The following is a 19,684-nucleotide window of genomic DNA, read 5'->3' as shown; positions in this document are numbered from 1 at the left end:
CCCCACACACCCCACAGCCCCATCTCTGCTCCACATGCACCCCATGGCCCAGCACCTGCCCTACCCCCCACCTCTGCCCCACACACCCCACAGCCCCCATCTCTGCCCCACACGCACCCCATGGCCCAGCACCTGCCCCACCCCCCACCTCTGCCCCACACGGCCCAGCAGCAGCTGCCCCACGGGCCCCATCCCCGCCCCACGGCCCAGCCCCTGCCCCACAGCCCGTGTGCTGCCGCACCTCACCCTGCACACCCCGTCCACCTCCCCGCGGTGCTCCCTGTCCCCCCGGTACCCCCCTGTCCCCCCCGGTGTCCCCCTGTCCCCCCACCTCCGGGTCCCGCCGCCCGCTCAGGCCGCTCAATCGCCCGCGGATCGGGACAGGCCGGGGCGCGGAGCCCAGAGACGTCGATGGGTCCCGCCCGCCCCCCACTGCGCATGCGCCGGAGGCTCAGGGAGGCGGGGCGGGGATTAGTGGGTGCGGGGGGAGATGGGGCGATGGAGTGTGCAAGGGGGTGTACAACGGGGTGTGTAACAGGGGGTGCAATGGAGTGTGCAACGGGGGGGGGGTGCAAGGGGGTGTGCAATGTGCTGTCCAATGGAGTGTCCAATGGAGTGTGCAAGGGGGTGTGAAATGGAGTGTGTAACCGAGGGTGCAATGGAAGTGTGCAATGGGGGGGGGGGTGCAAGGAGGTGTGCAATGGGGGTGTCTAAAGGGAATGTGCAAGAGGGGTGTGCAATGGAGTGTGCAAGGGGGTGTGCAATGGGTTGTCCAATGGGGGGTGTGCGATGGAGTGTGCAAAGGGGATGTGCAATGGAGAGTGCAATGGGGTGTACAAGGGGGATGTGTAAGGGAGTGTGCAAGGGGGGATGCAAGGGGGTGCAATGGGGGTGTCCAAAGGGAATGTGCAAGGCAGGTGTGCAATGGGTTGTGCAATGGGGGGTGTGCAATGGAGTGTGCAATGGAGTGTCCAAGGGGGTGTGCAATGGAGTGTCCAAAGGGAATGTGCTATGGGGGTGTGCAACGGGTTGTGCAATGGGGGGTGTGCAATGGAGTGTCCAATAGAGTGTGCAAGGGGGATGTGCAAAGGGCGTCTACAAAGTGTCGTGCAATGGGGCGTGCAATGGCACGGCGTACGGCACGCACCGCGGCGCACGGCTCGCCCCACAGCTCTTTATTGCCACATCACCGCGCGCCCCTCAGTCCCCCAGCAGCGCGGCCACCTCGCGCAGCCGCTGCCGCACCACGCGGTCCAGCACGGCGTGCAGCGCGCGGCACGCGGCCCCCGCCGCCTCCAGCACCCGCGGCAGCCGCTCCTGGTGCAGGCCGGGCGCTGAGCTGCAGCTGCGCCAGCTGCCCCCCCGCCGGCAGCAGCGCCAGCGCCAGCACCGGCCCCCCCGCCGCCTCCTCGGGCACGCTCAGGTCGGCCAGCGCTGCGTCCTCCGCCAGCCCCGCCGTGCTGGCGCACACGTAGTCGCGCATGGGGATGCCGGCGTCCATCAGTGCCAGCGTGGCCGCGTTCACCCCCGCACAGAACGTGCCGCCGTCCGCCTGCAGGATCTGGGGGGAAAAACACAGAAATTGGGGTCGAAGGGGCGGGGAGAGGTCACCATGGGGACAGCGGCACCGAGCCCGGCCTGCGACAAGTCACCCACTGCCACTGTTCCCACATACATGGTCTCCCATCCAAGCACTGACCGGGCCCGACCCTGCTTAGCTTCCCAGATCAGATGAGATCGGGTGTTCTCAAGGTGATATGGCTGTATATGTCATATATGTACGTATATATATGTTCCCAAAGTATATCCTGATAGTATCTGAACTAAAAGGCAGAGCAGAGGGGCAGGAGAACCTCTCTGACCCACTGACCACCCCCTTCTAACCCACCCCAGGTGCCATTGGCTTCCTGGCCACAAGGGCCAGTGCTGGCTCAGCCCACAGCACCCGCTGTACCCACCTGGTCTCCCATCCAAGTACTGACCGGGCCCGACCCTGCTTAGCTTCCCACATCAGATGAGATCAGGTAGTCTCACTGTATGTATTACATATCTATCATATATAAGTTCCCTGAGTATATCCTGATGGTATCTGAGCTAAACCCTTTTTCAAGAGCAGAGCAGAGGGGCAGGAGAACCTCTGACCCACTGACCACCCCCTTCTAACCCACCCCAGGTCCCATTGGCTTCCTGGCCACAAGGGCTCAGTGCTGGCTCAGCCCACAGCACCCGCTGTTCCCATCTGGTCTCCCATCCAAGCACTGACCAAAATCGCAATAACTTTTGCACCAACCAAATATTGAACCAAAACCCCATCGCTCCAAAACTGCAATAACTTTTGCACCAAGCAGATACTGACCCAAAACCGCAATAACTTTTGCACCAAGCAAATATCGACCCAAAACCGCAATAACTTTTGCACCAAGCAGATACTGACCCAAAACTGCAATAAGTTTTGCACCAAGCAAATATCAACCCAAAACCGCAATAACTTTTGCACCAAGCAAATATCGACCCCAAACCGCAATAACTTTTGCACCAGGCAGCTACTGACCCAAAACCGCAATAACTTTTGCACCAAGCAAATATCAACCCCAAACCGCAATGATTTTTGCACCAAGCAGCTACTGACCCAAAACCGCAATAACTTTTGCACCAAGCAAATATCGACCCCAAACCGCAACAAGTTTTGCACCAAGCAGCTACTGACCCAAAACCGCGATAACTTTTGCATCAAGCAGGTACTGACCCAAAACTGCAATGACTTTTGCACCAAGCAAATACTGAACCAAAACCGCAATAAGTTTTGCACCAAGCAAATATCAACCCAAAACTGCAATAACTTTTGCACCAAGCACATACTTACCCAAAACCGCAATAACTTTTGCACCAAGCAAATATCAACCCAAAACCGCAATAACTTTTGCACCAAGCAGGTACTGACCCCAAACTGCAATAGCTTTTGCATCAAGCACATACTGACCCAAAACTGCAGTAACTTTTGCACCAAGCAGGTACTGACCCAAACCGCAATGACTTTTGCACCAAGCAGGTACTGACCCCAAACTGCAACAACTTTTGCACCGAGCACATACTGACCCGAAACCGTAATAACTTTTGCACCAAGCAGATACCGCCCTAACCCCCGTGTTTTTGTCACCTGGACGTAGATGTCGATCTGGGAGCGGGGGAAGAGGTGCGTGAGGATGGCGGCCTCGAAGGTGTCGCGCAGCAGCAGCACCAGCTCCCCCGCCTGCCGGTCGCCGTGCGGGCGCCGCCGCCGCTCGCCGGTGCTGAACGTGGCCATGCTGAACTGGCAGTTCACCAGCGCCCGCTCCGGCAGCGCCTTCCCGCGGGACCCCCGCATCTGGGGGGAAGCGGGAGTTGGGGGGTGCGGACCCCGCGGGGGGAACAGGAGGGATAAGGGGGGGGAACAGGGGACCGGGGGGAGCTGTGGGGACCCTGGGGAATAGGGGGTTGGGGGGTGGGGGGTCTGGGCAGCACAGGGATTAGGGGAAAGGGGGGGTCAGGGGTATGGGGGGACCTGGGGACTGGGGGGGGGTTGGGGGGGACGGAGAGGCCAAGGGGAGCAGAGGGGTCAGCAGAGGGATTGGGGGGGACAGGGGAATGGGGGGACCCGGGAACTGGGGGAATTGGGGGGGACAGAGGGGCAGAGGGCTGGAGGGTATGGGGGGAGTGGGAGAATGGGGGGGAATGGAGGGATTGTGGGAATGGGGGGTCCCAGGGAATGGGGGGTCTGGGGAGCAGAACACTGGGGGGAATGGGGGGAGTGGGAGAATGGGGGGAAATGGAGGGATTGGGGGAATGGGGGGTCCAGGGAACGGGGGTGTCCAGGGATGGGGGGTCCCAAGGGAAGGGGGACTCAAGGGAATGGGGGAGCAGAGGGAATGGGGGCAGTGGGAGAAATGGGGGGGATGCACAGATCAGGGGAATGGGGGGTCCTGGAGAATGAGGGTCCAGTGATGGAGGTCCAGGGATGGGGGGTCCCAGGGGAATGAGGGGTCTGGGGAAGGGGGCCAGGGGATCAGAGGGCTGGGGGGAATGGGGGAAGTGGGAGAATTGGGGGGTAATGGAGGAGCAAGAGGGATCAGAGTAATGGGAGAACTGGGGAGAACGGAGGGATCAGGGGAATGGGGGGGCTGGGGAATGGGGGGCCAGGGGATGGGGGGGCTGGGGAATGGGGAGCAGAGGGCTGGAGGGAATGGGGGGAGTGGGAGAAATGGGGGGAGCGCACGGACCAGGGAATGGGGGTCCTGGGAAATGGGGGGCCAGGGGAGCAGAGCGTTGGGGAGAATGGGGGGAGTGGGAGAAATGGGGGGGAAATGGAGGGATCAAGGGAATGGGGGTCCTAGAGAATGGGGGTCCCAGGGGAATGAGGGGTCCAGGGATGGGGGGGTCCCAGGGAATGGGGGGTCCCAGGGAATGGGGGGTCTGGGGAGCAGAACACTGGGGGGAATGGGGGGAGTGGGAGAATGGGGGGGGACGGAGGGATTGGGGGAATGGGGGGTCCAGGGAATGGGGGCCAGGGAATGGGGGTCCCAAGAGAAGGGGGACTCAAGGGAATGGGGGCAGTGGGAGAAATGGGGGGGAACGCACGGATCAGGGGAATGGGGGTCCTGGAGAATGGGGGGTCCGGGGATGGGGGGCCAGGGATGGGGGGTCCCAGGGGAATGGGGAGTCGGGGGATTGGGGGTCCCAGGGATGGGGGGTCCCAGGGGAATGGGGGTTCCCAGGGGAATGAGGGGTCGGGGGATGGGGGGGCCAGGGGAGCAGAGGGCTGGGGGGAATGGGAGGAGTGGGAGAATTGGGGGGTAATGGAGAGATCAAGGGAATGGGGGTCCTAGAGAATGGGGGTCCCAGGGGAATGGGGGGTCTGGGGAGCAGAACGCTGGGGAGAATAGGGGGAGTGGGAGAATGGGGGAAAACGGAGGGATTGGGGGAATGGGGGCGTCCAGGGAATGGGGGCCGGGGAATGGGGGTCCCAAGGGAAGGGGGACTCAAGGGAATGGGGGAGCAGAGGGAATGGGGGCAGTGGGAGAAATGGGGGGGGCGCACGGATCAGGGGAATGGGGGTCCTGGAGAATGGGGGTTCCAGGGATGGGGGATCTCAGGGGAATGGAGGTTCCCAGGGAATTAGGGGTCCGGGGATGGGGGACCGGGGGGCCAGGGGAGCAGAGGGCTGGGGGGAATGGGGGGAGTGGGAGAACTGGGAGGCAATGGAGGGGCAGGAGGGATCAGAGTAATGGGAGAACTGAGGGGAATGGAGGGATCGGGGAATGGGGGGGCTCTCGGGAATGGGGGGCCAGGGGATGGGGGACCCAAGGGAATGGGGAGCAGAGGGCTGGAGGGAATGGGGGGAGTGGGAGAAATGGGGGGAGCGCACGGACCAGGGGAATGGGGGTCCTGGGAAATGGGGGCCAGGGGAATGGGGGTCCTGGGAAATGGGGGGCCAGGGGAGCAGAGCGTTGGGGAGAATGGGGGGAGTGGGAGAAATGGGGGGGAAATGGAGGGATCAAGGGAATGGGGGTCCTAGAGAATGGGGGTCCCAGGGGAATGAGGGGTCCAGGGGAATGGGGGGTCCCAGGGGAGTAGACGGCGGGGAGGAATGGGGGGAGTGGGAGAATGGGGGGGAACAGAGGGATTGGGGGAATGGGGGGTCCAGGGAATGGGGGCCGGGGGAGCAGAGCGTTGGGGAGAATGGGGGGAGTGGGAGAATTGGGGGAAATGGAGGGATCAAGAGAATGGGGGTCCTAGAGAATGGGGTTCCCAGGGAATGGGGGGTCCCAGGCAATGGGGCGCCAGGGGAGCAGACGGCTGGGGGGAATGGGGGGAGTGGGAGAATGGGGGGGAACAGAGGGATTGGGGGAATGGGGGTCCAGGGATGGGGGGTCACAGGGGAATGGGGGACTCAAGGGAATGGGGGAGCAGAGGGAATGGGGGGAGTGGGAGAAATGGGGGGGGAGCGCACAGATCAGGGGAATGGGGGTCCTGGAGAATGGGGGTTCCAGGGGAATGAGGGGTCCAGGGATGGGGGGGTCCCAGGGAATGGGGGGTCCAGGGACGAGGCGCCAGGGGAGCAGACGGCTGGGAGGAATGGGGGAAGTGGGAGAATGGGGGGAAATGGAGGGACTGGGGGAATGGGGGTGTCCAGGGATGGGGGATCCCAGGGGAATGGGGGTTCCCAGGGGAATGAGGGGTCGGGGGATGGGGGACCAGGGGAGCAGAGGGCTGGGGGGAATGGGGGGAGTGGGAGAATGGGGGGAAATGGAGGGATTGGGGGAATGGGGGATCCAGGGATGTGGGGTCCCAGGGGAATGGGGGGTCCGAGGAGCAGAGGGCTGGGGGGAATGCGGGGAGTGGGAGAATTGGGGGGTAATGGAGGGATCAGGGGAATGGGAGAATGGGGGGTCCGGGGATTGGGGCAATGGGGGGTCCGGGGAATGGGGGGTCCGGGGAATAGGGGAATGGGGGGTCCGGGGATTGGGGGAATGGGGGTTCCGAGGATTGGGGGAATGGGGGTTCCGAGGATTGGGGGAATGGGGGGTCCGGGGATTGGGGGAATGGGGGGTCCGGGGATTGGGGGTCCTGGGGAATGGGGGTTCCGGGGAATGGGGGAATGGGGGGTCCGGGGAATGGGGGTTCCGAGGATTAGGGGAATGGGGGGTCCGGGGATTGGGGGAATGGGGGGTCCGGGGATTGGGGGGTCCGGGGAATGGGGGAATGGGGGGTCCGGGGAATGGGGGGTCCGGGGATTGGGGGAATGGGGGGTCCGGGGAATGGGGGGTCCGGGGAATGGGGGTCCCGGGGGTCAAGGGTGGGCGCGGAGTCCCCGGAAGGCCCAGTGATGGAGTCCCGGTCACCGCTCACCTCGTGTGGCCCGTAGACCACGGCCAGCGCCTTGGTGTTGCCCTGCTCGATGTAGGCCGAGCCGTCGGCCTGCTCGAACACGCCCATGCGGGCTCGGACCTTGCGGATCTCGGCGGGCCGGCGCCCGTCCGCCCGGTACCCCTCGTCCGACAGCAGCTCGGGCGCCGCCATCGCTCCCGCTCCGGACTACAACTCCCAGCGTGCCCCGCGCGGGACGGACTACAACTCCCGGCGTGCCCCTCGCGGGGCACGCCGGGAGTTGTAGTCCGTCCCGCGCGGGGGGCTCCGCTGGCCAGAGCCCGTGTTCTTCCTGCCGCAGGCCACGCCCCCTCCCCCCGAGGCCACGCCCACCCCCCCGGGGCTGCCCGAGCGGGAGCGGAACGGACCGAGTCCTGCCGAGTTCTACCGAGTCCTGCCGAGCTCTACCGAGTCCTGCCGAGTCCTGCCGAGCTCTACCGAGTCCTGCCGAGCTCTACCGAGTCCTGCCGAGTTCTACCGAGTCCTGCCGAGTTCTGCCGAGTCCTGCCGAGTTCTACCGAGTCCTGCCGAGCTCTACCGAGTCCTGCCGAGCTCTACCGAGTCCTGCCGAGCTCTACCGAGTCATGCCGAGTCCTGCCGAGTCCTGCCGAGTCCTACCGAGTGCTGCCGAGCTCTACCGAGTCCTGCCGAGTTCTACCGAGTCCTGCCGAGCTCTACCGAGTCCTGCCGAGTTCTACCGAGTCCTGCCGAGCTCTACCGAGTCCTGCCGAGCTCTACCGAGTCCTGCCGAGTTCTACCGAGTCCTGCCGAGTCCTGCCGAGCTCTACCGAGTGCTGCCGAGTTCTACCGAGTCCTGCCGAGCTCTACCGAGTCATGCCGAGTTCTACCGAGTCCTGCCGAGCTCTACCGAGTCCTGCCGAGCTCTACCGAGTCCTGCCGAGTCCTGCCGAGCTCTACCGAGTCCTGCCGAGTTCTACCGAGTCATGCCGAGTTCTGCCGAGTCCTGCCGAGCTCTACCGAGTCCTGCCGAGCTCTACCGAGTCCTGCCGAGCTCTACCGAGTCCTGCCGAGCTCTACCGAGTCCTGCCGAGTTCTACCGAGTGCTGCCGAGCTCTACCGAGTCCTGCCGAGTTCTACCGAGTCCTGCCGAGCTCTACCGAGTCCTGCCGAGTCCTGCCGAGTCATGCCGAGTCCTACCGAGTGCTGCCGAGCTCTACCGAGTCCTGCCGAGTTCTGCCGAGTCCTGCCGAGCTCTACCGAGTCCTGCCGAGCTCTACCGAGTCCTGCCGAGTTCTACCGAGTCCTGCCGAGCTCTACCGAGTCCTGCCGAGTTCTACCGAGTCCTGCCGAGCTCTACCGAGTCCTGCCGAGTTCTACCGAGTCCTGCCGAGTCCTGCCGAGCTCTACCGAGTCATGCCGAGTTCTACCGAGTCCTGCCGAGTCCTGCCGAGTTCTACCGAGTCCTGCCGAGTTCTACCGAGTCCTGCCGAGTCCTACGGAGTCCCACCGAGTCCTACCGAGCCTTACCGAGTTCTACCGAGTCCTGCCGAGTTCTACCGAGCCCTACGGAGCCCTTCCGAACCCTACCGAGTCCTACGGAGTCCCACCGATCCCCGCTGTGTCCTACCGAGTCCTACCCAGCCCTACCGAGCCCTGCGGATCCCTACCGAGTCCTATCGTGTCCTACGGAGCCCTACCGAGTCCTACGGAGTCCCACCGAGCTCTGCTGTGTCCTACCGAGCCCTGCGGATCCCTACCGTGTCCTACGGATCCCTACCGTGTCCTACGGAGTCCTACCCAGCCCTACCGAGTCCTGTCGTGTCCTACCGAGCCCTGCTGAGCCCCACCGAGTCCCACGGAGCCGTGCGGGAACGGACCGAGCCCTGCTGAGCCCTGCCGGGACCTGCGGAGCCTTACCGAGCCTTACCGAGCCCTGCGGAGCCGTGCGGGAACGGACCGAGCCCTGCTGAGCCGTACCGGGACCTGCGGAGCCTTACCGAGGCGGACCGAGCCGTGCGGGAACGGACCGAACCGTGCGGTAAAGGACCGAGCCGTGCGGTAAAGTAAAGGACCGAGCCGTGCGGGAACGGACCGAGCCGTGCGGTAAAGTAAAGTACCGAGCCGTGCGGGAACGGACCGAACCGTGCGGGAACGGACCGAGCCGTGCGGTAAAGTAAAGTACCGAGCCGTGCGGTAAAGGACCGAGCCGTGCGGGAACGGACCGAGCCGTGCGGTAAAGTAAAGTACCGAGCCGTGCGGTAAAGGACCGAGCCGTACGGAGCCCTGCGGGTCCGGACCGAGCCGTACAGCGAGTTCCCGCGCCGTCCGGTGAAGCCCCGTCCCGCCCGGTCCCGTCCCCGCCGGTCCCGTCCCGCTCGGCCATGGCGGCGTCGCCCGGTCCCCGCGGGTTCCAATTCGCCATCGACCGCGGCGGCACCTTCACCGACGTGTTCGCCCGCTGCCCCGGCGGCCGCGTCCGCGTCCTCAAGCTGCTCTCCGAGGATCCCGCGTACCCCGACGCCCCCACCGAGGGCATCCGCCGCGTGCTGGAGGAGGTGCGGCCCCGGGACCCCCGGGAACCCCCCGACATCCCCGGGACCCCCCGGGACCCCCGAGACATCCCCGGGACCCCCCCCGGGACCCCCCCGGGATCCCCGAGACATCCCTGGGACCCCCCCGGGACCCCCGAGACATCCCCGGGACCCCCCCGGGACCCCCGAGACATCCCCGGGACCCCCCCCGGGACCCCCCCGGGATCCCCGAGACATCCCCGGGACCCCCCCCGGGACCCCCGAGACATCCCCGGGACCCCCCCGGGACCCTCCAGACATCCCTGGAACCCCCAGACATCCCTGGGATCCCTCCCGGGACCCCCCCCGGGACCCCCCCGACATCCCCAGGACATCCCCGGGACCCCCTCGGGACCCCCAAGACATCCCTGGGACCCCCCCCCAGACATCCCTGGGACCCCCCCCGGGACCCCCCCCGGGACCCCCCAGACATCCCCGGGAACCCCCTGGGACCCCTCCCGGGACCCCCCCCCCAGACCCCCCCGACATCTCCCGGACACCCCCGGGATCCCTCCGACATCCCTGGGACCCCCCAGACATCCCCGAGACCCCTCCCGGGACTCGCCAGACATCCTCGGGATCCCCTCGGAACCCCCCAGACATCTCTGGAACCCGCCCCAGGACCCTCCAGACACCCCCGGGACCCCCTGAGACTGCCCCAGGACCCCCCAGACATCCCCGGGACCCCCTCTGAGACCCCCCAGACACCCCTGGGACCCCCTGAGGCTGCCCCAGGACCCTCCAGACTTCCCCAGGACCCTCCTCCCGGGACACCCCTGGGACCCCTCCAGGACCCCCCAGGTCCCCCTGGGACACCCGTGTGACACCTCCGGGACCCCCACATGTCCCCAGGACCCTCCTTCTGGGATGTCCCCCTAGGACCCCCCGGGACCCTCCTACAGAATCCTCCTTGAGACCCTTATAGGGCTTCTCTGAGACCCCCGAGACTCCTCCCAGGCTCCCAACACCCCCCAGGACCCCCTCCCCCAAGATTCTGCCAGGGCCTCTCACCCAGGACCCCCCAAGACCCCCCGGGATCTCCTGCTGGGAAACCCCCACCCAGGACCCCCCAGGAGCCCCAGGGTCCCCCCAGCTGGCCCAGCTCCCCCTCCCAGGGCTGGGGGTCCCGCTCACCCTGTGCTGGGAGGGCTGGGGGGTCCGTGGGGCTGGGGGTCCATGGTGGAGCTGTGGGGTGGAGCTCCATGGGGCAGAGAGTCCATGGGGGAGCTGTGGGCCACATGTGGGTCCATGGGGCAGGGGAACTGTGGGGTGGGAGGTCCATAGTGGAGCTGTGGGACTGGGGGTCTGTGATGGGTCCATGGGGCAGGGGTCCTGGTGGAGCCGTGGGGCTGGGGATCTGTGGTGGGTCCATGGGACAGGGGTCCCGGTGGGGCCGTGGGGCTGGGGGTCTGTGATGGGTCCATGGGGCTGGGGGTCTGTGGTGGGTCCATTGGGCAGGGGTCCTGGTGGGGCCGGGGGTGCTGGGGATCTGTGATGGGTCCATGGGGCTGGGGGTCTGTGGTGGGTCCATGGGGCAGGTGGTGCTGGGGGGCTGACGGCGGTGCGGCAGGAGCGGGGGGTGCCGCTGCCGCGGGACCAGCCCCTGGACGCCGCCGGCATCGAGTGGATCCGCATGGGCACCACGGTGGCCACCAACGCGCTGCTGGAGCGCCGCGGCGAGCGCCTGGCGCTGCTGGTCACCCGCGGCTTCCGCCACCTGCTGCACATCGGCAACCAGGCGCGCCCCGACCTCTTCGACCTGGTGAGCGCGGCGCAACCGCACCGCGGTGCCACCCGCACCGCGGCACCACCCGCACCGCGGCGCCCACCGCGGCCGGGAGGGGCTGGCGCGTCCCTGGGACCCATGGGGACCATGGCTGGGGTGGCAGGTCCCTGTGTGACCTATGTCATCTGGGGTAGGGGTGGCAGGTCCCTGTGACCCATGGGGACCACGGTTGGGGTGGCAGGTCCCTGTGTGACCTATGTCATCTGGGGTAGGGGTGGCAGGTCCCTGTGACCCATGGGGACCATGGCTGGGATGGCAGGTCCCTGTGTGACCTATGTCATCTGGGATGGGGTGGCAGGTCCCTGTGACCATGGAGACCATGGTTGGGGTGACAGGTCCCCATGACCCATGGGGTCCACGATTGGAGTGGCCAGTCCCTGAGGTCTCTGTGACCCATGGAGACCATGGTTGGGGTGACAGGTCCCTGTGACCCATGGGGACCACGGTTGGGGTGGCAGGTCCCTGTGTGACCCACGGTGTCCAAGGTTGGGGTGGCTGATCCCTGAGGTCCCTGTGACCCACGGTGACCACAGCTGGGGTGCCAGATCCCAGTGTGACCCATGGTGACCACAGCTGGGGTGGCAGGTCCCTGTGACCCATGGTGACCACAGCTGGGGTGGCAGGTCCCTGTGACCCACATCATGTGGGGCTGGGGTAGCAGGTCCCTGTGAGACCCACATTGTCTGGGGCTGGAGTGACAGGTCCCTGAGGTCCCTGTGACCCACGGTGACCAGGGCGGGGGTGACAGGTCCCCATGCCGCCCGTGTCCTGGCTTGGCGTGCCATGTCCCCGTGTGACCCCCAGCATCTGGGGCTGGGGTGGCACGTCCCGGTGTGACCCCCCCTCTGGGACCCGGTTGCCACATCGCCCCGGGCTGTGACACTGCAGCGGCGCGTCCCCGTGACCCACACTGTCTGTGCCGTGGGTCACACCGCCCTGGGACCCACCGCGGCCAGTCCTGCGCTGTCACATCCCCGTGACCCCACTGTCCGGGATCGGGGGCCATGTCCCCGTGTGCAGGGTCCCGGTGTCCCCGTGTCCCCAGTACAGGGTCCCCATGTCCCCGTGTGCAGGGTCCCGGTGTCCCCGTGTCCCCAGCGCACGGTCCCGATGTCCCCGTGTGCAGGGTCCCGATGTCCCTGTGTCCCCGTGTGCAAGGTCCCTGTGTCCCCAGCGCAGGATCCCGGCGTCCCCGTATCCCCCGTGTGCAGGGTCCCGGTGTCCCCGTGTCCCCAGCGCAGGGTCCCGGTGTCCCTGTGTCCCCAGTACAGGGTCCCTGTGTCCCCATGTGCAGGGTCCCAATGTCCACGTGTGCAGGGTCCCTGTGTCCCCGTGTCCCCAGCGCAGGGTCCCAATGTCCCCGTGTGCAAGGTCCCGTTGTCCCCATGTCCCTAGCGTAGGGTCCCGATGTCCCTGTGTGCAGGGTCCCGGTGTCCCCGTGTCCCCATGTGCTGGGTCCCGGTGTCCCTGTGTCCCCAGCGCAGGATCCTGGTGTCCCTGTGTGCAGGGTCCCTGTGTTCCCGTGTCCCCATCTCCTGTCCCCGTGTCCCTGTGTGCAGGGTCCCTGTGTCCCCGTGTCCCCATCTCCTGTCCCCGTGTCCCTGTGTGCAGGGTCCCGGTGTCCCCGTGTCCCCATCTCCTGTCCCCGTGTCCCTGTGTGCAGGGTCCCGGTGTCCCCGTGTCCCCGTGTGCAGGGTCCCTGTGTCCCCGTGTCCCCATCTCCTGTCCCCGTGTCCCTGTGTGCAGGGTCCCTGTGTCCCCGTGTCCCCATCTCCTGTCCCCGTGTCCCTGTGTGCAGGGTCCCTGTGTCCCCGTGTCCCCTGCTCCTGTCCCCGTGTCTCCATCTCCTGTTCCCGTGTCCGCAGTGCAGGGTGCCGGTGTCCCCATCTCCCGTCCCCGTGTCCCCCGCCCCTGTCCCCGTGTCCCCATGTCCCCGCGCCGCCGCGGCCCCGTGACCGTCCCGTCCCGGCTCGGCACGTGTCCCCGCGTGACCCGCACGGCCGGGCTGGCGCTGCCGCGGTCCCGTGACCAGCGGGGGCCGCATGTCCCCGCGTGTCCCCGCGTGACCCCGCGCGGCGGGGCTGGGCCCGTGTCCCATGTCCCGTGGCCCGTGTCCCGTGGCCCGTGTCCCGTGAGCGGCGCTGGCCCCGCACCAGCGGCACAGCCGGGCCCGACGGCCACGCGGTGTCCCGGTGACGTCCCTGCAGTGTCCCCAGTGTCCCTGGGGGGACCTACCCCCAGTGTCTCCAGTGACGTCCCCATGGTGTCCCCCGGGTGACATCCCCGCAATGTCTTCCAGTGACATCCCTCCAGTGTCCCCCGGGTGATGTCCCTGCGGTGTCCTTGGGGTCATGTCCCTCTTGTGTCCCCCAGTGACATCGCTGCAGTGTCCTCCAGTGACACCTCCACAGTGTCCCCTGGCTCATGTCCCCCGGTGTCCCCCAGTGATGTCCCTGCAGTGTCCCCGGGGTGACATCCCTGCGGTGTCCTTGGGGTGATGTTCCCCTTGTGTCCCCCAGTGACATTCCTGCGGTGTCATTGGGGTGATGTCCCCCTAGTGTCCCCCAGTGACATCACTGCGGTGTCCCCCAGCTGATGTCCCTGCAGTGTTCTTGGGGTCATGTTCCCCTTGTGTCCCCCAGTGACATTCCTGCGGTGTCCTTGGGGTCATGTCCCCCTAGTGTCCCCCAGTGACATCACTGCGGTGTCCCCCAGCTGATGTCCCCTACAGTGTCCCCCAGTGACACCCCCACAGTGTCCCCTGGCTCATGTCCCCATGGTGTCCCCCAGTGACGTCCCTCCAGTGTCCCTGGGGTGACGTCCCTGCAGTGTCCCCAGGGCGATGTCCCCCCAGTGTCCCCAGGGTGACATCCCTGCAGTGTCTCTGGGGTGACGCCCACCCCAGTGTCCCCCAGTGACACCCCCACAGTGTCCCCTGGCTCATGTCCCCGGTGTCCCCCAGTGATGTCCCCACAGTGTCCCTGGGGTGACGTTCCCCCAGTGTCCCCCGGTGACGTCCCTGCAGTGTCCCCGGGGTGACGTCTCCCCAGTGTCTCCAGTGACGTCCCCATGGTGTCCCTGGGGTGATGTCCCCGCAGTGTCCCTGGGGTGACATTCCCCCAGTGATGTCCCTGCAGTGTCCCCTGGGTGATGTCCTGACAGTGTCCCTGGGGTGATGGTGATGGCCCCACATTGTCCTCCAGTGACACCCCCACAGTGTCCCCTGGCTCATGTCCCCTGGTGTCCCCCAGTGATGTCCCTGCAGTGTCCTTGGGGTGATGTCCCTCCAGTGTCCCCCAGGGTGATGTCCCTGCAGTGTCCTCAGGGTGATGTCACCCCAGTGATGTCCCCATGGTGTCCCAAGGGGATGTCCTTGCAGTGTCCCCCGGTGATGTCCCTGCAGTGTCTCTGGGGTGACGTTCCCCCAGTGTTTCCAGTGACGTCCCCATAGTGTCCCTGGGGTGATGGCCCCGCAGTGTCCCCCAGTGACATCCCTGCAGTGTCCCCCAGTGATGTCCCCCAGAGTCCACAGGGTGATGTCCCTGCAGTGTCCTCAGGGTGATGTCCCCCCGGTGTCCCCTGGGTGATGTCCCCATGGTGTCCCAAGGGGACATCCCCACAGTGTCCCCCAGGGTGATGTCCCTGCAGTGTCCACAGGGTGATGTCCCCATGGTGTCCCAAGGGGATGTCCTTGCAGTGTCCCCCAGTGATGTCCCCCAGTGTCCCCAGGGTGATGTCCCCCAGTGTCCCCAGGGTGATGTCCCTGCAGTGTCCTCAAGGTGATGTCCTCCAGTGTCCCCTGGGTGATGTCCCCATGGTGTCCCAAGGGGACATCCCCACAGTGTCCCCCAGGGTGATGTCCCTGCAGTGTCCTCAGGGTGATTTCCCCCCGGTGTTGCCCAGGTGACATCCCCATGGTGTCCCAAGGGGACGTCCTTGCAGTGTCCCCCAGTGATGTCCCCCAGTGTCCACAGGATGATGCCCCTGCAGTGTCCTCAGGGTGATGTCCCCCAAGTGTCCCCCGGGTGACATCCCCATGGTGTCCCAAGGGGACATCCCCACAGTGTCCTCCAGTGATGTGCCCCAGTGTCCCCGTGGTGCTGTCCCTGCGGTGTCCGTGGGCGCTGTCCCCGCGGTGTCCGTGGGCGCTGTCCCCGCTGACGCCCGCGCGGTGCCCGCAGGCGGTGGCCATGCCCGAGGTGCTGTACGAGGAGGTGATCGAGGTGGACGAGCGGCTCATCCCGCACCAGCCCGACTGCCGCCTGCCCGGCAGCGCCGCCATGCCGCGCCTGCAAGGTGGGGGCGCCGCCGCCGTGACAACGGGGACACCACCGCGGTGACAGTGGGGACACCACCGCAGTGACAGAGGGGACGCTACTGCGGGGGTGATGATGGGGATGGCCACTGTGGGGGTGACAATGGGGACGCCACCGCAGGGTGACAGTGGGGACACCACTGCAGGGTGACGATGGGGACGCCACCACGGGGGTGATGATGGGGATGCCACCGTGGGGGTGACAATGGGAACACCACCACGGGGTGACAGTGGGGATGGCCACCGTGGGGGTGATGATGAGGACACCACCGCGGGGTGACGATGGAGATGCCACCCCGGGGTGATGATGGGGATGCCACCACGGGGGTGACAATGGGAATGCCACCGTGGGGTGATGATGGAGATGCCACCGTGGGGTGATGATGGGGATGGCCACCGTGGGGTGACAGTACGGATGGCCACTGTGGGGGTGACAGTGGGGACGCCACCGCAGGGTGACAGTGGGGAACCTTGTGGTGACAGCTGGGGACGGCCACCATGGGGATGACAATGGGGATGCCACTGCGGGGTGACAGTGGAGACCCCACGGTGACAGCTGGGGACAGCCACTGCGGGGGTGACAGTGGGGACGCCACGGCAGGGTGACGATGGGAACCCCATGGTGACAGCTGGGGACGGCCAATGCGGGGTGACAATGGGGATGCCACCACAGGGGTGACAGTGGGGACGGCTGCTGTGGGGGGGACGATGGGGACGCCACCGCGGGGTGACAATGGGGATGGCCACCGTGGGGTAATGATGGGGACACGACCGTGGTGACAGTGGGGACGCCACTGAGGGGGTGACGATGGGGACACCACCACGGGGTGACAATGGGCTGCCACCACGGGGGTGATGATGGGGATGCCACCGTGGTGATAATGGGGACGCCACCACGGGGGTGACAATGGGAACGCCACCACGGGGTGACAGTGGGGATGGCCACTGTGGGGGTGACGATGGGGACGCCACCGCACGGTGACAACGGGGACGCCACCACGGGGTGACGATGGGGACGCCGCGGTGACCGGGCCGCCCGCAGGCACCACGGGACCGGCGCTGCAGGTGCAGCGGCCGCTGGAGCTGTCGGCGCTGCGGCCGGAGCTGGAGCGGGTGCTGGCGCGCGGCATCCGCAGCCTGGCCGTGCTGCTGCTGCACTCCTACGCGTGAGTCTCGGCACCGCGTGGCCCCATCACCGCATGTCCCCATCGCCCACGTGTCCCCGTCACCATGTGTCCCCATCGCCTGCATGTACCCGTCACCTACGTATCCCGTCACCCACATGTCCTTGTCACCATGTGTCCAGGTCACCGCATGTCCCCGTCTCCCGCGTGTCCCCATCACCGTGTGTCCCCATCACCGTGTGTCCTCGTCACCCACATGTCCCCGTCACCATGTGTCCCCGTCACCTGCGTGTACCCGTCACCTACGTGTCCCGTCACCCACATGTCCCTGTCACCGTGTGTCCAGGTCACCATGTGTCCCCGTCACCACGTGTCCCCGTCACCTGCGTGTCCCCGTCACCTGTGTGTCCCTGTCACCATGTGTCCAGGTCACCCGCGTGTCCCCGTCACCCGCGTGTCCCCATCACCCGCGTGTCCCCGTCACCTACATGTCCCGTCACCCACATGTCCCTGTCACCCACGTGGCCCCGTCACCCACGTGTCCCTGTCACCGTGTGTCCAGGTCACAGCATGTCCCTGTCACTGTGTGTCCCCATCATTGTGTGTCCCCATCACTGCATGTCCCCATCACCCATGTGTCCCTGTCACTGCGTGTCCCCGTCACCTGCATGTCCCCATCACCCACGTGTCCCTGTCACCGTGTGTCCAGGTCACTGCATGTCCCCATCACTGTGTGTCCCCATCGCTGTGTCCCCCCATCACCACATGTCCCTGTCACCTGTGTGTCCCCGTCACCCGCATGTACCTGTCACTGTGTGTCCCCGTCACCTGCATGTACCTGTCACCCGCGTGTCCCCGTGACCCACGTGTCCCTGTCACCGTGTGTCCTCATCACCCCCATGTAACTGTCACTGTGTGTCCCTGTCACCCACATGTCCCTGTCACCTGCATGTCCCTGTCACCTGTGTGTCCCCATCACTGTGTGTCCTGTCTTGGTGTGTCCCTGTCACCTCGTGTCCCGTCACCATGTCCCATCCCCACTTGTCCCCGTCACCCATGTGTCCCTGTCACGATGTGTCCCTGTCACCACTGTCACCCACGTGTCCCCGTCACCCACGTGTCCCTGTCACCCACGTGTCCCTGTCACCCCAATCACCTGCGTGTCCCTGTCACCACTGTCACCCACATGTCCCATCCCCACGTGTCCCCGCCACCCACTTGTCCCCGTCACCTGTGTGTCCCTGTCACCACTGTCACCCGCGTGTCCCCGTCACCCACGTGTCCCTGTCACCATGTGTCCTCATCACCCTCATGTCCCTGTCACTGGGTGTCCCCATCACCCGTGTGTCCCCGTCACCTGTGTGTCCCTGTCACCCCAATCACCTGCGTGTCCCTGTCACCACTGTCACCCACATGTCCCATCCCCACGTGTCCCCGCCACTCACTTGTCCCCATCACCCATGTCTCCCTGTCACCACTGTCACCCGCGTGTCCTCATCACCCACATGTCCCTGTCACTGCGTATCCCCATCACCCGCGTCCCCATCACCTGCATGTCCCTGTCACCCCAATCACCTGCGTGTCCCTGTCACCACCGTCACCCACATGTCCCATCCCCATGTGTCCCCATCACCCACTTGTCCCCATCACCCGTGTGTCCCTGTCACCATGTGTCCCTGTCACCGCTGTCACCCGCGTGTCCTCGTCACCCATGTGTCCCTGTCACCGCTGTCACCCACATGTCCCATCACCCATGTGTCCCATCACCCATGTGTCCCCATCACCCGTGTGTCCCTGTCACTGTGTGTCCCCGTCACCCACATGTCCTCATCACCCCCATCACCCGCGTGTCCCCATCACCCGCGTGTCCCTGTCACCCCAATCACCTGCGTGTCCCTGTCACCACTGTCACCCACATGTCCCATCCCCATGTGTCCCCATCACCCATATGTCCCCGTCACCCATGTGGTGTCCCTGTCACCCATGTGCCCTAATGAGGGCACCCCCATGTCCCTGTCCCCGTGTGTCCCCGTCACCCGCGTGTCCCCGCAGGTGGCCGGGGCACGAGGAGCAGGTGGGGGCGCTGGCGCGGGAGCTGGGCTTCCAGCACGTGTCGCTGTCGTCGTCGGTGGCGCCCATGGCGCGGGCGGTGCCGCGCGGCTACACGGCGTGCGCCGACGCCTACCTGACGCCCTGCGTGCAGCGCTACCTGCGCGGCTTCCGCGCCGGCTTCGCCGACCAGCTGCGGGTGAGCGGCGCCGCCGACCCCCCCGCGTCGCTGCCGCTGGTGCCGGCGGCCCCGGCGTCACCGTCGCCACGTGCCGCAGGACGTGCCGGTGCTGTTCATGCGCTCGGACGGCGGGCTCACCCCCATGGAGCAGTTCGGCGGCGCGGGCGCCATCCTGTCCGGGCCGGCGGGCGGCGTGGTCGGCTACGCCGCCACCGCCTTCCGGCGCCACGACGGCCGGCCGGTCATCGGCTTCGACATGGGCGGTGAGCAGCGGGGGGGGGCGGGGCGGCGCGCGCCGCGCGGTGCTGACCCCCCTCCGCAGGCACCTCCACCGACGTGAGCCGCTACGCCGGGGACCTGGAGCACGTCTTCGAGGCCACCACCGCCGGCGTCACCATCCAGGCGCCGCAGCTCGACATCAACACCGTGGCGGCCGGAGGAGGCTCCCGCCTCTTCTTCAGGTGCGGGGGGGGCGCCCGGGGGGCTGCGGGGGCTTCGGGTGGCACCCATGGCGGGGGGCACCCGTGGGTAGGACACGGGGGGACAAGGGGCTCGGTGGAGCTGGGCCATGGTGACACACATGGATTCAGATGGGTGGGCGGAACTGGGCACCCATGGGAGCTGGGGCTGTGGTGGGAAATGTTGGTTTGGGTGGGTGGGAGGCTCAGGGCACCCATGGGTGCTGCAGGTGGGTGGGGGCTTAGGGGGGCTGTGGTGGCTTCGGGTGGCACCCATGGGGGGGGGCACCCGTGGGCAGTACACAGGGGCACAAGGGGGCTCAGTGGAGCTGGGCCG

General features: G+C 66.4%; 2 protein-coding genes across 2 annotated transcripts in view; one reads left to right on the top strand and one right to left on the bottom strand.

The window, feature by feature from the left end:
• Window positions 1-1,106: 1,106 nt before the first annotated feature.
• Window positions 1,107-7,093, bottom strand: EXOSC4 (exosome component 4). Its single transcript, XM_080364284.1, is given in 4 exon segments — window positions 1,107-1,326; window positions 1,328-1,561; window positions 3,158-3,364; window positions 6,886-7,093. Coding segments are annotated over 4 exon segments (738 nt in total). The 5' UTR covers window positions 7,057-7,093; the 3' UTR covers window positions 1,107-1,200.
• Window positions 7,094-8,797: 1,704 nt separating this feature from the next.
• The window catches only part of OPLAH (5-oxoprolinase, ATP-hydrolysing), a gene marked incomplete at its 3' end in the record, with an annotated part of 43,127 nt that continues 32,240 nt past the window's right edge, over window positions 8,798-19,684 (top strand). Inside the window, exons 1-7 of the mRNA XM_080339477.1 lie at window positions 8,798-9,419; window positions 11,005-11,196; window positions 15,402-15,516; window positions 16,578-16,701; window positions 18,712-18,907; window positions 18,987-19,152; window positions 19,212-19,350. Coding sequence (XP_080195603.1) covers window positions 9,246-9,419; window positions 11,005-11,196; window positions 15,402-15,516; window positions 16,578-16,701; window positions 18,712-18,907; window positions 18,987-19,152; window positions 19,212-19,350 — 1,106 coding nt within the window. The 5' untranslated portion in view covers window positions 8,798-9,245. The remainder of the gene's footprint in view (window positions 9,420-11,004; window positions 11,197-15,401; window positions 15,517-16,577; window positions 16,702-18,711; window positions 18,908-18,986; window positions 19,153-19,211; window positions 19,351-19,684) is intronic.

Source organism: Nesoenas mayeri (assembly GCF_963082525.1).
Source record: "Nesoenas mayeri genome assembly, chromosome: 2".
Classification (NCBI taxonomy): domain Eukaryota; kingdom Metazoa; phylum Chordata; class Aves; order Columbiformes; family Columbidae; genus Nesoenas; species Nesoenas mayeri.
The sequence above is the reverse complement of the archived record's forward strand: the minus strand, read 5'-3'. Positions and strand labels throughout refer to the sequence as shown.